Source organism: Schistocerca gregaria, chromosome 6 (genome assembly GCF_023897955.1).
Source record: "Schistocerca gregaria isolate iqSchGreg1 chromosome 6, iqSchGreg1.2, whole genome shotgun sequence".
Lineage (NCBI taxonomy): Eukaryota > Metazoa > Arthropoda > Insecta > Orthoptera > Acrididae > Schistocerca > Schistocerca gregaria.
In genome coordinates this window covers 555,904,855-555,921,350 of record NC_064925.1, presented here as the reverse complement: position 1 = coordinate 555,921,350, position 16,496 = coordinate 555,904,855, and the positions used below count along the sequence as shown (strand labels likewise).

At 39.6% G+C, this 16,496-nt stretch overlaps 1 protein-coding gene across 1 annotated transcript in view; it reads right to left on the bottom strand.

Annotated features, from left to right (window-relative positions):
- Window positions 1-1,826: 1,826 nt before the first annotated feature.
- Window positions 1,827-16,496, bottom strand: part of LOC126278484 (uncharacterized) — a 92,232-nt gene continuing 77,562 nt past the window's right edge. Inside the window, exon 5 of the mRNA XM_049978640.1 lies at window positions 1,827-2,278. Coding sequence (XP_049834597.1) covers window positions 2,125-2,278 — 154 coding nt within the window. The 3' untranslated portion in view covers window positions 1,827-2,124. The remainder of the gene's footprint in view (window positions 2,279-16,496) is intronic.

The window sequence follows — 16,496 nt, the reverse complement described above, 5'->3', positions numbered from 1 at the left end:
GGAGACTTAAAATGAAAGAAGGCAGAAGGGAGAAATAACATTCCATCGGAATTTCTGAAATCACTGATAGAAGTGCAAACAAAACGACTATTCCCGTTGGTTTGTAGCATGTATAACACTGACGCTATACCATCAGACTTTCGAAAGATCATCGTCCACACAATTTCGAAGACAGCAAGACCCAACAAGTGCGATAATTATTGCACAGTGAGCTTAACATCAAAATCATTCAGGCTGATGACAAGAATGATGTACACATGAGTGGATGAGCAAAGGTAAATTCACAGGAGAGGGAGTTTGGAAATAGCAGATGGTGGCGGAATCAAGAACGAAGAAATATAGACACGCTCATACGATTTCACAACATGGAAAAAATACTCGACAGTGTGAGATAATGGAAGACGTTCGAATTTCTGAGAAAAAAAGAAGTAAGCTATTGGGAAATACAAGAAACGTCCAATATGTACAAAAACCAAGAGGGAACAATAAGACTTGAAGGCTAAGAACGAAGTGGATGAATTAAAAAGGGTGCAAGACAGGTTTGTAGTCTTTCGGGGTTACTGTTAAGCCTATACATGCAAGAAGCAATGACGGAAGTGAAAGGAAGGTTCAAGAGTGAGATGTAAATTAGGGTGAGAATATATCAGTTGTAAGATTCGCTGATGCATTGCTATCCTGAGTGAAAAGGCGAAGAAATAAAAGATCCGAATGGAATGAACAGTGTAATGAGTACAGAACATGGATTCAGAAGAAAGATGAAAAAGAAAAAAGTAATGAGAAGCAGGAGAAACAAGAATAGGGAGAAGTTTAACATCAAAACTGGTGATAATGAAATAAATGAATTTAAGGAATTCGCTAACTAGTGAACAAGAGTCGTGTACTCCTATTACAAACAGGTCTTAATTTGAGGAAGAACTTTCTGCAGCACAGCATTGTATGACAGTCAAACATGGACTGTGGGGAAATCTGAACAGAAGGAGATCGAAGAATCTGAGATGTAGTGCTAAAGACGAATTCAGAAAATTGGGTGGACATATAAGGTAAGGAATGAGGAGGTTCTCTTCAGAGTCAGCAAAGAATGGAATATATGGAAAATACTGACAAGAAGAAGAGACAGGAAACCTGGTACATATAAAGGAATAACTTGCATGGTACTCGGGGTAGGCGAAGAAACAAAAGCTGTAGAGGAAGGCAGAGACCGAACACATCCAGCAGGTAACTGAGGACGGATGTTGCAGTGGCTACTCTGAGATGAAAATGTTTGCACTGTAGAGGAGTTTCTGGCGAGCCGCGTCAAATCACACAGAAAACTTATGTCTAAATAAGAAAAAAGGTAATTATATAGTGTAAAGCATGAATTCATTCTACATAATGAAATTATTACTGTTGAACTTATGTCAGTTACACTATTATTTTTCATTCAGAGTTAAACATATATTTCAAGTATCTTCTATCGTTGTATGCTACGTTATTTAGTTATGGACGTATAATTCCTTTTAAAGTACCGTACTCTATGCGACGCAAAAGTCTTTATTTGTCCAGAGAAATATTTTCTATGTAACGAATTGTGCTAATTGTATGCTGAACGCTATATATGAAATTGCCTCAGTAGGATTTCACAATAGCCTACTGCTGAAAATGATCCCATTTTCGATTACATAACAGCCTCTCATTATTTCTCATCTATTTAACTGAACTTACACAAACTACTCTGTTTTCGATGACTACCACATGTGGACTATGTCGTCCTCATCTTTCATTTAAGTCTGTGATAGGCATATGGGACTGATATTCACGTATTAAAAAGAGAGCCAAACACACACAAGTATCACATATAGTTCTTTTATTACGCTGTCTTGAAAGTAATAATATATCTGGCATTAAAATGTAAATATTAATATATGTATGACAATAAAAGGGCCATAGGTATTAAAACAGAGCCTGGGCGGAGTGAGACATTACAGTGTTACTGAACAAAATTCATTGCAAAAGCAAATAAATAAAAAATAAAGGACAAAATGATTTAGTACTCCGGTTACAGTATACGATTTAGCCATTTACCAGTGACAGTAGATCACTATAATCGGAAATGCACGCCTAAAAACCTGATAAAAGGTGTTAAAATTAATGCCGGTAGTTCTTGCACATGGGTGCGGGTGGACAGCCCCACAATTTTGGCTTTTCGCTTTCCATCTGTGGCGAAGCCGTAGTGTGAGCTGCTCCCGATGGAAACAAGCTGTCCATCAACGAATTCCATTCGGAACGTTGCTCCCGTGACCTGAAACAGAATAGTGACCCATGCAAAACTTGATGTCCTAGATGTACATAGAAAGTGCGGGACAAATATTTTCAGTAGGTGGTACCCCATAGGTTGCAAATATTAAACGCGAATGATTCTGTACCGACATTAGTCACTCCATTTTTTTATTATTATCAGTTTCGACAGTCACACACCATCTTCAAGGACAAGAAGCTTATCACTCATAGTATCTGTGTGGATGCATGTATGACAGTCGAACTTACTCTGCAGAACGTAAATATCAGGAACTAAATATATACTAGGTTTCGATGTTCTGTTTGAAGCTTTGCCCTTAAGTAAACCGGGTTTAGGGTAATTTATGTATCTACACAGATGTAGATATCAAAAATATGTAATACGTAACGAAGACATATGGCAATCGAAACAGTTAGGAACAACAGATTATTCGAAGCAGCTGATTGAAGATGACTTTCGGAAATGTATGAGAGATGTCAGTAATACGCAGTAGTACCATGGAAAAAGCGCATGTGACTTTGTAACGTTAGTGTACCTGTCTTGAGACTAGGCTGCACGTCCAAATAGGAATATGAGTACAGTCTTGCTTTGATTTCATTATATTTTCTATCTCCCTCTTAGCATTTAAATGCGCGAGATACACTTTCAGTACGTATCTTGCACCACTTTTAGCCCAGAATCGAAGGCTACGCCCGACAAAAAATGTGATTTGGTAATTACTAAATTATTTAGTTACTCACGGATAAGAACGATGTTGAACTGCATGAATAATTACAAGCATTTAAGAATTGGTGGATATGGCACTTGAACTTAGAATATATCCTATCTTTGTTAATACCAGTAATCGTTTCCTTCTGTCATTTGCGCTCTATATCATTTCGTAACAAATAGTTCCTTTAATTTACTTACAGGGAGGACAGAAGTGTCCCAGGTTAATTAGCATTCAGACTGGCTGCATTTAATTTGAACTCTTTCATTATCAGGTAAGCCAAATTTGACAAGCTGTAAGCTTAAGCACTATTAATTAATTTTCAATACACAAAGAAATGTTTATGATAAAAATGATCCTTTATGCTCAGAACAAAAAGACGAAGTTTTGCTTCCTTTAACATTGCATAGTACGGATCGGTGGACAGGAAGCGGTAATTATACTCGGCGTCGTAATCAAGGAAACATTCATTATCTCAAACATCCAGCGGTATATTCCCACAAAGTTATTGAGCTTTGCGGTGCGCCAGTGCGGGGTCAGAAAAGCTGATTATGGGATCTAAAACTGATTGTACTCACGCACGCTTCAACTGAGTTACTTTGAGGAAAACCACTTATTCCCAAACACACAGCACGGATTCCGCAAAGGGAGATCAACAGTGACTGCCACACTGGACCTATTGAAAATAATTCGCCAGAGTTTTGAAGAGAGAGCGAGTGTGTGGCACTGACACTCTGTGACCTCAGCAAAGCCTTTGACTGCATCTCACACACAACACTAATAGCCAAGCTAGGATGCTATGGTGTAGGGGTTTTGTTCTGTCAACACTCCACTCTTATTTGGAAAACCGAAAGCAGGTAATATCAGTGTATGTAGCAACTTCTCTTGAACACAAGCTGGAACATGGAGTGCCCCAAGGATCAGTCTTAGGACCTCTCCTATTCCTCAAATATGTCAATGATATGAGCTGTAATAGTCAAATGTTGCAGTTTGCAGATGACACTACCCTTATTGCCAACGACATAGAGCCGCAGAAGCTCTTGGTGCATCAAATTTAATGTTCGAAGAAATAAAGGAATGGTTCATAATAAACAAAATGAATATCAATGAAGAAAATACCCAACATTTGATATGCAGTCTAACCAACATTGAAGACTAAGAAAACATGGAGACTGTCAGAGTACTGGGCTTCAAGATTGACAGCAAACTCTCCATGAATGATCACATTGCATATGTATGCACCAAACTTCCTCGTGTTATATACCTCCTGAAGAAGCTGAAGAGGGTAATAACTTACCAGTTTCTCACAATAGTCTACCATGCGCACTTTCACAGCCACATTAGCTATGGACTGTTGTTGTGGGGACACTCCTCAGGCAGCAAAGATGTGTTGCTATTACCAAAAAAAGCCATCATCAGGATCATATCCTCCAGCCAAAGACTGGACCACTGTAAGCCTGTTTTCACCAGGCTATGCGTAATGACTGTTTTTAGCCAGTATATGTTTTTCTGCCTCATTTATATAAAAGAAAATCAAAGGAATTTTAGCATAAGACAAGAAATACATAATCATCACACTCGCTGTAAGAGGAACACTGAAGTGCCAAGGTGTCGCCTATCAAGTACACAAGATAGCTTTCCAACACTCGCCCTAAAAATGCACAATCAACTGCCTCCAGAAGTGAAATCCCTGCCACCTGAATTATTTCGGAAAAAAATGCTCAGGACTTGAAAGCACATCCACTATATTCCTTGGAAAAGTTTTTCAACAGCGATTATAGTGAATGGACAAAATAATAAATATTATTATGTTTTATATATAATTTTGCCTAAATTTAATCTTCTTTTTATGATAACTGCACATTTAATTTTGTAATTTTGTGTTTTACTTAAAGTACATATTTTGCCAAAATGAAACTTTGTGTGTGTGATCCACATAGACTTGTAAACATTTTGCTTTATGGTATTTTCATTTGCTGCTATGAAGTACTACTTTCCTGTTTAAGTATATTCCATTCCCTCTATGTTCTGTGTGTGTTTTGTGCACTGCATAAATATTTTCTTTTATTTGTAATATAGATTTTGTATATGGTGTTGTATAAATGTTAGTTGATAAACATTGTATTTGTGACGCAGTCTGTGCAGCCATAGCTGGTAAATGACGAAGATATAGTAATAAAGTAACTTCAAACGTAATCTCGATACCAGGTAATGAAAACAAAATATGGGAAAAGCAGTTGAAACAGTAAGACTTGAGCCACAGATGCACCGGTGAAGCAAAATGTTGGAAATACTCTGCTCAAGCTCCAAACAGTAATATATAAAATGAGCACCTCATTGATCATAGGCCAATTTTATGGTATCGATCACAAAAAGATTATTCAGAAATGCGAGACTTCACGTGGTAGTTGCATATCATTATGTTTAATACTCATATAGCACACAGAATCAATTAAGAACTGTTCTAGGATAGTTAGGAGCACACATGCATGACTGAGGGGCACAATAGCAACAAAGAGAGCAAGTTAAGATTACGAGCCTCCAGAAGCAAATTGTGTGAGATCATGATTATTATAACACACTCAATCATCTAATAGTCTTTATATAGTGTGTGACGAAGCAAGCAGGGATTATTTTAATTCCCCTCTAGTTTTGCCATCTGCCTTCTTAAATTAGTTTTCTTACTTTTAACTAATTATTATTGCCATACGTGAATATAATCTGCATTTCCGTAAGAGAGAAAGATTGGCCCTCAGATCTATAATAAATAACATCACATCAAATTTTGTGTTTGGTTTTATGTATGTATTTTCTAATTTATTTTGATTATTTCTAGTTAGTAACCTCCATTATAGGGCGAAATCACAAATTGTTTCGTAACTTAAATTCTATTGTTGATGTTTATCTAACTATAAATTCTACAGTAGTTATAAACATTTGGAAGACGAAATTTTAGTAATCTCGAAGTACCTATTTGGCTCTGTTCATAAACAGGTTAGCAAAACCTGCACTTCAATAATTCCAAAGTACAGGTAATAAATAGTTTTGTTAATAGTATTGTCTGCATAACTATGTTTTTAATGTCATGATTTAAACAAATAATTTGGCATAACCCTCGTAGTAGAAGAAACGTCTAAAAAGAACCAATTTTTCCATGTATTCAGTTCATTTAATGAGTTAATTTCTGTAAATTAAACTTCGAACAACGTGTAGTTTCAGTGCCGATTATTATTATGATATATCAGTGCCCGATTTTTGGTGACGAGTGAGTCAGTTCACGGCCGAGTTTCAGACGAGGAACCTGTCCTTGTTAGAACACCAACAATGCTTACAATTAACTCTGGAACAAGTGTTAAACAATTAGGCCGTGTGTAAAGACAGTGTCTCCTCCATACATACCTGATTAATCTTAAAGAACTGTGAACTTTGTGGTTAGGTTCTACTGCTCGTAGATGTTCAACAGCAAAACTTTTGTAGCAGTACGTGGAGTTTCGCCTGCTAACTATTAACGAGTCTTACCAAAAGTTGAACAGGAGTGCACTGGGCATATAACTGTGTATTATTAGGGGGTTGTGCAAAGTGAAAATTAAAGTACTGTAAAACGTAACTCTGCATCTGTCGGCTACATCATTTAAAGTAGACAGTCCCAGAGTCCAGCACCCATTTTACAGCCAGTGTAGCAACGCCGTACGAGGACACAGAGGACAATGAACAAACACAATCGACAAATAAATAAAAGCAGGTGGGACGGCCACAAGGGGGTGGAAATAGCCTAAGGATCGTGTGGTCAGCTAAATGCCACAATACCAAAGATGTGGATCATAAATAAAAGTAGTAAAATTTTCAAAGATTCACACAGAAGTTGTACTTCATCACACTGAATATAGCATTTTGTAATAGTTCTACAGTGGTAAGAGATGGAGAAAGGAACATATGGTTTGATTAATCCCAAAAGATCAAGGACGTGGATCCCAAAGAAAATTAAAATTACTACTTTTCACACGCAACTCGACACTAAACATCTCATAATCCACACAACTGATGGATAGCTAACATACCCCTAGGAAAGTTTACGACCTATCGCTTGAAACTGAAAAAGGCACATAATGGCCATGGACCTATCTCCCAAAAATTCTGAGAGCGCTTACCAGAGACACACCTTACCTGTCCAGCCGCCAGGACCTCAATGCCCTAAGTGGCTCCCTATGTTCTAAGGTTCCGGCTCGGGCATTAGGCGGGCGGAGGGCGGGGGATGACGATGAATACGAAAACGGTGGTTAGACCAGTCTGTCAAGTAACAATGTTTCGTCCCAGCATTGCCTGCCCAGACGTCTGAGTCGGCAACACCACCTCATATCATTAAGGACTATCAAACACCCGGGCCGTACTGCAGCGACTTCACAATTGCTCTCTTTTGCCTGTTTTCGCGTTGATACAAAATTGATGAAGGGAAGTGAGTAGGGCTGTGTAGGGCCATAATATAAGGAAATAAATAGATACAGCCGCTCATTTCTCCTCCAGTGGCTCTATATTGGACTGGAAGTATATTGAATCGTGATATACACCACGCGAAACTACTAAGGTAAAAGTCGCACTTAGCTTTACTGAATGAGTTTCAACCCAACTATTTCAGCTCTAATATATAGCAAGGTTAAACGAACGGACCCACAAAATTTTTAACGTCAGTTTGTTCCAGAAGTGTTTAGTATATTCTAAGTTCGAAAATAAGACGGCATGCTGAAAGTAATGCCTCAGAATTTTTAAGTGGAAACTCTGAAAGTGTTTTAAATAAAACTAATGTTATTAAGATTTTAAATCACTTTTCTTGATGTACACACAGTAAACAATGTCACCCTGACGACGAATACATTTGTGCCAACGAGACACCAGCTGGCTGATAACGTCACTGTAGAATGTTTGATCTTGTTGACAGAGCCACATCACCACTGCTTGTACCGGTTTATCACTATCAAAGTGAAGTCTTCGAAGGAGTTCTGTTATGTTTTTGAAACAGCCGAAGATCGGTTGGGGCCAAGCCGGGACTCTATGGGGGCCGATCGATGACAGCGAAACCAAGGCGTCAGCTTGTTCCAGGTTTCGCGTGTGACATGCCACTGTAACTAGAGTGCGCTTCTTCTCACGCATCGGCATTCTCAAGTCACACAACCCAATGTCACATAGTACATCTTGGAGCTCTCTGGCGGCAGAAAGCTTCAGACATGGGACATGATGAATGAAGGTGTTGAATATTAATAACGTTCGTTTTATTCAAAAATCCCTTAACAATTTTAACATAAAAATTCGGTGGCATTACTTTTTACCACGTCCTCGTAATATATTTCCTTGAGACAGAGAAGTTCCTGTACAACAGTTACAAAGGATTTAGAAAGCGTCAGCTGTGTCAAACTCAGCTTTCCTTTTTCTCACTCTACATCGAGACAACCACGAATGAAGGGAAAATGGCAGGTTCCATATTTCCACTATTCCAGAAACCATTTGAAATGGAGCCCAAATCCAGCCTATTAACGAAGGTCCGTGCTTACGTAATTGGTTTTCAGTCATGTGAGTGGTCTGAAAGGTTCTTAATAGAACCCAGTACATTGTCCTCGACAATGAGTGTTCATCAGAAACAAGGATATCTTTAGGAGTGCCCCAGGGAAGTGTGGTAGGACTGCTATTAATGTCTACATACGTAAATGATCTGACTGACGGGTGGTGTACGGGAACTTGTCGCCACTTAGGGTCTGCAGGAGGATACAAGGTGACTCAGAAGAAATTTGTAGTTGGTGTGATCAATGGCACTTTCATCTAAGTGTAGCAAAATGTAGGTACATGCAGATTGAGCAGAAAAAAGGATCCCATAATGTTCGAATACAGTGTTAGTGCCGTGCCACGCCGATTACATAGCTAGGCAAAACTTTGGAAAGCGCTTTCAAATGGAATATGCTCGTAAGAGGTGTAGTGGGGAACGGGAATGGTGGACTTGGCTTTATTTGTTAGGAATGTGTAGCTCTTGTGCAAGTGATACCGCATATAATTAGTGCGACCCACTATTGAGTACTGCTGGAGTGCTTGGGATCCCAACCATGGTATTAATTGAAGGTATCGGAGCAACTCAGAGATGCGTTAATGGATTAGGAACCAGTACAGAGACGCCCCGTGAACACAAATGGGAATTCCTGTAAGAAGACGATGAACTTTTTGCGAAACACTGTTGAGAAAATTTAGAAAATCGACTTCTGAAGATGACTGCAAAACGCTTCCGCTGACGTTACCGTACATTTCGCGTAAGGATCTCATGAGAAATTAGGGCTCATATGCAGGTGTGCAGGCAGTCGTTTTCCCCTCGCCCCATTTGCAAATGAAACATGAAAGGAAATGACTTGTAGCGGTACAAGGTGGATCTCACAGTACGTGTGCTGTGTAGATGCAGAACTATCAGCAGTGAAAACAGAAAGTTAGTTAACCCATCATCTAACTATGGATAGTATTAATTATGACTTTTCTTCGGTGTCATGGTCTATAAGTCTCTTAAAAACAATCCTGTTGTGAACTAACCGCTTCTTCATCACAGCTAACACCTGTGACATTAACTGCTGGATAAACAGCTCCTCTGTGAACTAAGGCATTCAGTTTGTTTTGATGTCATCTCCCCTTCTTACAGTGCATCAACGTCTTGGTATTTTATTGTCGTTTGGTGTCCATCAAAGCACTTTCTTACTCTGTCTGTCATTCTCTGTGCTAACGACATGTTCCCCGTTCCATCTCATTCCTTTATACTCACTGTAAGTCGTGACTTACGTCTGCAAGCTTATAGCTTGCATTGCGGAGATATCCGTTCCTAATTTGTGAAACGAAGGACGAGTATTAATTATTCGTGATTCCAAGTTTTGCAGTGTGCTATAGATGGAGGCATTATTTCTTCTCGCTTTAAATGGCACGTAGGCAGTGTAACCCATAAATTGTGGATATCTATAACTAAAAATTACTGAAACATGAATATCTGAGCTGCTCTTGATCAAGGATAATGCAAAAGACATCGTAGGTTTGTGTTTCAGAAGGAAAGGCAGCAGAATAATGTTTCGAGCACACAATCATGACGCCGAACGCCCATTTTATTACCGAAGATCATTAGAGTGTTTCTCGAAACAAGTTATTGCAAACTCCCTTTTCCTCAGTACTTATGTTTCCTTCCCTTTGGTGGGACTAGAGGTGACAAACCGGCAAGAGCACTTCAAAATTAGAAGTATTAGGTTAGAGATAAGTATTAGTTCATGTTCTAACTATTTCCGTTACGTTATTACTCGTAGTAACAATAACAGTCATACCGTCTCCATAGCTTCTGGCAGAATAACATAAACGTAAAAAATAAACAATGACACTATATTACAACCTTATGTGATGTAATTGATACTTTTGCACAAAGTGTAATAAATGCAAGAGTATTTTCTACAAAAATATGGCAATGTGAAGCATGTGTCAGTCTATGTTGTTACTGCCAATATCCTTTAAAATTCATGTTTTAGTATACTAGTACAGTAGTTTTATTATAGGTGAATCCCAGATCGATAGGAAAATGAACTCCAGAAAGCATGGACTTCATATTACAGATTCTTTATTGTAGCCCGACTGCATCGTGATGATACGCTGTACTGTCGACAACAGATCGGTAGGGCTTTCAACATAACAAATATAGTGATGAACGGTAATGGATCAAGGGTGGTTGTGATCAAATGTAGGGCACTGTTCTCCTTACATAAATAAACCACCCACTGGCGCTAGCTTAATTTAATGTCCAGCACGTAAACAGTATTGACTTGGATGCATATTTCGTTTAATTAGGCCATACACAATGGGCAATTACAGTCATGTTAATTATCACAATTTATGGGAAAAATGGCGGCCTTGTAGGTACACGATTACTCAGATGTTCAATATTTTCAGCTCAAAGCGATAACTGTGATTTTTGACGACGGTAATTCATGACCCACCCCGGCAGCTCCCACTGTGCTGCTATCGTTCGTTCCCCCACCAACAGCACCACTACCACCACCTCCACTGCTCCCTAGCATCTCCAGAGCTCGTATTCTTAATGTGAACCTACATCCGAGCAACCATCATGAAGTGGCCAAGATCATCATCCACCGACTCTGTGGAGAATAAAAAGAGGAAAAATGTTTCATTCGAATATAAGTATTAATTCCTCCTTCTCTTTTTCATCATCATTATTATTATTATTATTATTATTATTATTATTAGCTATTTTCATAATTTTTTTTCCTGCTCCTGCAGTTCAGTGGATTCCTGATTATAATTCAGTTGGCAAGCCCGATTTACGGGACCCATTCGAATTTCCGCCACACTTACCTGACTTGATAGTCTTTACGTTCCCACTGCCTATTCCGTCCACCTTTGAGCCTCTGATGCAGCAGCGTCAGCAGTCGTCCTCCGGTTCCATGCCACCTGACTGTATAAAAGAACTCTTGTTCTACGATTGCGAGTTAGCGCTATCACCTACGTCTGCACCACCATCTGTGCGGGTACAGTGGCACAAGGCACGGACTGAAGTGTTTGCATTCACTGTTATCTACAATCTAACGGTGAGTGATAAAGTTTAGTCCTGTGCCTCTCCACAGGTCGTGAGTTTAATACTCTGACAGTGATTAAAACTCCACAGGTTATTGGGAAGAATGTTATGCTGTGAGGCAGTTATGTGAGAATTTCTCAAAGTAACTTCTCTATTCAACGATCAAACTGCACCCACTGTGTCGCTGAGTTGTCACTAAGTGTTTGTCCTTGACTACGAGAAAACTGTTTCAATTATGAGTGATGGGGATAGGTTAAATATCATCCATTTACAGAAAGCGACTATCACAAACTTGATGTGCGCCATATAGGTTGGTGGGATTATGTTCATGGATATTTTCGCTACGTTTGTATTCTCTTTCAAAGCAGATAATGAGGACACTATTGCGGATGTATACACAAAAACCTTCGATATGTGTTGTGAAGTTGTGCAGAGAGTGTATGCTGTATCACCAGTGCCTGATGTAGGTAAAGAAATGCATGGATACTTACATATGTTTATCTGCCCTAGAACCGAATCCCAAATTAAAACAGAAAATAAATGACCTGAGAAAAATTATTTATAATTTTTGTTTTCAGGTAAACATGCAGTCCAGTTGTAGGTCCGTTAGTAGTGTGTGAACTTGGACTAAGAGAAAACAATATGAGGGTGCCTCCATTACCAACTGACTGTAACGAAATAATAAACAACCAGTTGCATAAAAGAAATTAAATTTCTTTTCAGAAGATTATAATATCGCAATACTTGCCAGTGTCAACAATAACGGGCATACAGCAAAATACCAAGATCATGTTGTTCATTGTGTCTGTACAAGAACAGTAATGTTTTGGTGCAGACGCTATGAGCCACATGACCATGACATTTTGCTGTATGTCCCTTACTGCTGACTATAAGCTCTATAATGGCTGTGCACTTTTGCATGTCATCGTACTACCCTAACTATATTATACATTTCTTTTGTAGATTAAAAGATCAAAAGAGAGTTATATATTTAACAGTTTTTCTGGTTTATTCACTAGATATTTACAAAATTCATTTCTTACAGTGATACATAGTATTGAACAGAGTTCCACGTTTTTGTTCTCTTTATGCCTAGATACATTGCGTACGACTATAAAGTACGTCTTGCATGCCTATCATATCATCAGAAATTCTTTTGTTTTTCTAATTCACTTGTTATCTTTCACAATTTTAGAGAGAATCTCTCTTTTATACAATATTTCAGATTCATTGTAATGTACATATCGTCTTTGGTGTAGAATAGAGAATGCCAGACAAATGAAAATATATATATATACACTAATAATACTGGAACACATAACAGCAGATGTAGAAATAACTGTATATACAGATACACACAGTGAAATGTACACCGGAAAATTATATAGTTTTTACATACGCACACAGTTGAACACCATACACACACTCATATATACACACATATTTACAGAACAGCGACACACGATTCATGCAACTATGCAGAATACACATGCTCGCTAATTACAAACGAATACCTCAATCACAAACTCAGTCATTCAAGCGAATAGTTTGAGTACAAGATAGTGTCAATACTATGCTCACAGATGAATAGTTTGTTGTCACGATGCAACAGATCGATTGTAAGTTTCGAAACAGTTTTCACATCATGGTCTCACAACCAAATGCTCGCTTGGTACACCATATGTGGAGAAGAAGAATCCTCTCTAGGTAGGAGGCACTCCAAATAATCATCAGTCATTAGAGCCATGGAGGCTCCGTGATGCATGCCTTTAGGAAATCTTTGGTGGCACCTGTTTCTCTACGATATGCTCACATTTTGGATTTAAGACCCACAAACTCCACTACCTGCGAACCATTCATCTTTTCCTTCAGCACAACGATAAACGTCTTGTTTTGACATAAAACGCTATAAGGTTTATCGACCGCATGTCCAGTGGTGTAGAATTCTTAGAGTAGTACCTAATTACTTTATATGGATTGCAACCTTTCATCCAGTCGATAGAACTATCTGTATCCATATAAAGTAACTTCCGATCAGCGAACTTGTGCTTCGCAACGTCATAATGAAATCGGTACATGTTTAATTTGGAATGGTCCAGTTTACACATACCAACAGGTTTCGTGAATTTTATGGAATCTTTAGTCATCTCCAGAGCGACTAATCCTTCAAAAATAGTTCAAATGTCTCTGAGCACTATGGGACTTAACTTCTGAGGTCATCAGTCCCCTAGAACTTAGAACTACTTAAACCTAGCAAATCTAAGGTCATCACACACATCCATGCCCGAGGCAGGATTCGAACCTGCGACCGTAGCGGTCGCGCGATACCTGACTAAAGGGCCTAGAGCGGCACGGCCAGCCTGGCCGGCGAATAATCCTTCATTGAAAATCGTGACCCATTTAATATTTCGGCTGGCGATATAATTCTGTGCGTCACAACGCCCCTATCTGCGGTAAACAAAACGATTTTTGCGGTGATCATTAAATTCCCCGTTGATTAGCAGAAATTGCACTACTCATCAATTAAAAAAAAGTCATTGCAAACGGTACACATTTCAAGAGCATTCTGATCGGTATTAACATCAGTATATTGCTTTAACCAGAGTGCCTGCTTGAAGGAGATGTCACGGATGACAGGCGCGGATTGGCCGCGCGGTTTGACGCGTCATGTAATGGACTGCGCGGCCCCTCCCGCCGGAGTTTCGAGTCCTCCCTCGGACGTGGGTGTGTGTGTCGTTCTTAGCATAAGTTAGTTTAAGTAGTGTTTAAGTCTATAGACCGATGACCTAAGCAGTTTGCTCCCTTAGAAATTCACACACATTTGAACGTTTTACATGGATAACTTTAAGCAGCACCACTCCAAAACTAATGCTCTGCTGCAAGTCACTGTTGCGCATCTTGTGTCTCTGTCCCACCTCCCCCCCCCCCCCCAACATTGCTATCAGTTGGGGCAAGGAATTGTAGTGTGAGACTAAGCGGTCTTGGCATAGAGGCTAATCACATGTCATACGGTCTAGAAGAATATTCCACGGTGTAACTCGGTGTCAGATGCTTTGAACTGTTCACCCATTCACGTGATATCCGCCTTGGCTTTGCCTGTGGATCCAATGGTAAAAAAGCCCCCATAAATTCTACATTACAGAAGAACATCATGTCGACATCAATCAATAATTCAATAAGAACACATGTGCTCTTGAACAAGGCGTCCCACGAAACCCTGGTAGATGTAACAGAATGCAGAGTGTATGTGGTCATGCATGCACTCGGTTTCTGCTCGACAATATCCGCCAGTAGTCGCACATCTGTGTCCATATACAGCTCTGCATACTCCTTTTAATACTATACCCTGCATCTACTATACCTATTACGGCACTGCCTATGAGATTACTGGTGACAAAGGATATGTCGGGCAAGAAGGCTTTGTTTAGCTTCGGCATCAAATCCACATATTCGTAAGGAAAGACCCCCTTCTTCAGCACGAACTGAAATTTTGCGTCATCAGAAAATGTGCATCAGAAAATGTAGTTCTAATGAGATACAATTTCTCCTGACACATCATTTCAGCAAGTTTATGAAGCAGTGTAGACTCAGAGGGCCATAGACACGGGTTCACAGGTAGATGCCGTGTTTCTTGACTTCCGCAAGGCGTTCGATACAGTTCCCCACAGTCGTTTAATGACCAAACTAAGAGCATATGGACTATCAGAACAATTGTGTGATGGGATTCAAGAGTTCCTAGATAACAGAACGCAGCATGTCATTCTCAATGGAGAGAAGTCTTCCGAAGTAAGAGTGATTTCAGGTGTGCCGCAGGAGAGTGTCATAGGACCGTTGCTATTCACAATATACATAAATGACCTTGTGAATGACATCGGAAGTTCACTGAGGCTTTTTGCGGATGATGCTGTGGTGTACCGAGAGGTCGCAACAATGAAAAATTGTACTTAAATGCAGGAGGATCTGCAGCGAATTGACGCATGGTGCAGGGAATGGCAATTGAATCTCAATGTAGACAAATGTAATGTGATGCGAATACATAGAAAGAAAGATCCTTAATCATTTGGCTACAATGTAGCAGGTCAGCACCTGGAAGCAGTTAATTCCATAAATTATCTCGGAGTAGGCATTAGGAGTGATTTAAAGTAGAATGACCAAATAAAATTAATCGTCAGTAAAGGAGACGCCAAACTGAGATTCATTGGAAGAATCCTAAGGAAATGCAATCCGAAAACAAAGGAAGTAGGTTACAGTACGCTTGTTCGCCCACTGATTGAATACTGTTCAGCAGTGTGAGATCCGTACCAGATAGGGTTGATAGAAGAGATAGAGAAGATCCAACGGAGAGCAGCGCGCTTCGTTACAGGATCATTTAGTGATCGCGAAAGCGTTACGGAGATGATAGATAAACTCCAGCGGAAGACTCTGCAGGATAGACGCTCAGTAACCCGTTACAGGCTTTTGTTGAAGTTTCGAGAACATACCTGCACCGAAGAGTCAAGCAGTATATTGCTCCCTCCTACGTATATCTGGCGAAGAGACCATGAGGATAAAATGAGAGACATTAGAGCCCACAGAGAGGCATACCGACAATCCTTCTTTCCACGATCAATACGAGACTGGAATTGAAGGGAGAAACGATAAAGGTACTCAAGGTACCCTCCACCACACACCGTCAGGTGGCTTGCGGAGTATGGATGTAGATGTAGTTGAGATGACGTTCATTGTCAACCACTTGGAGAAAGAAATGTATTCTCAAAGACCGCAGGTAGGAGACTGACTGGATCATTGCGTAAACCGAAATCATGCAAGTGCTGAATGATGAAATGGGTATTCTATCTGTTCAAATTGCTGAAAAATATAAATATGTGTCGTGGCAGTTCGTAGCTCATATTGCATGGAATGTGTGCTGCAACGAGGAACTTCCC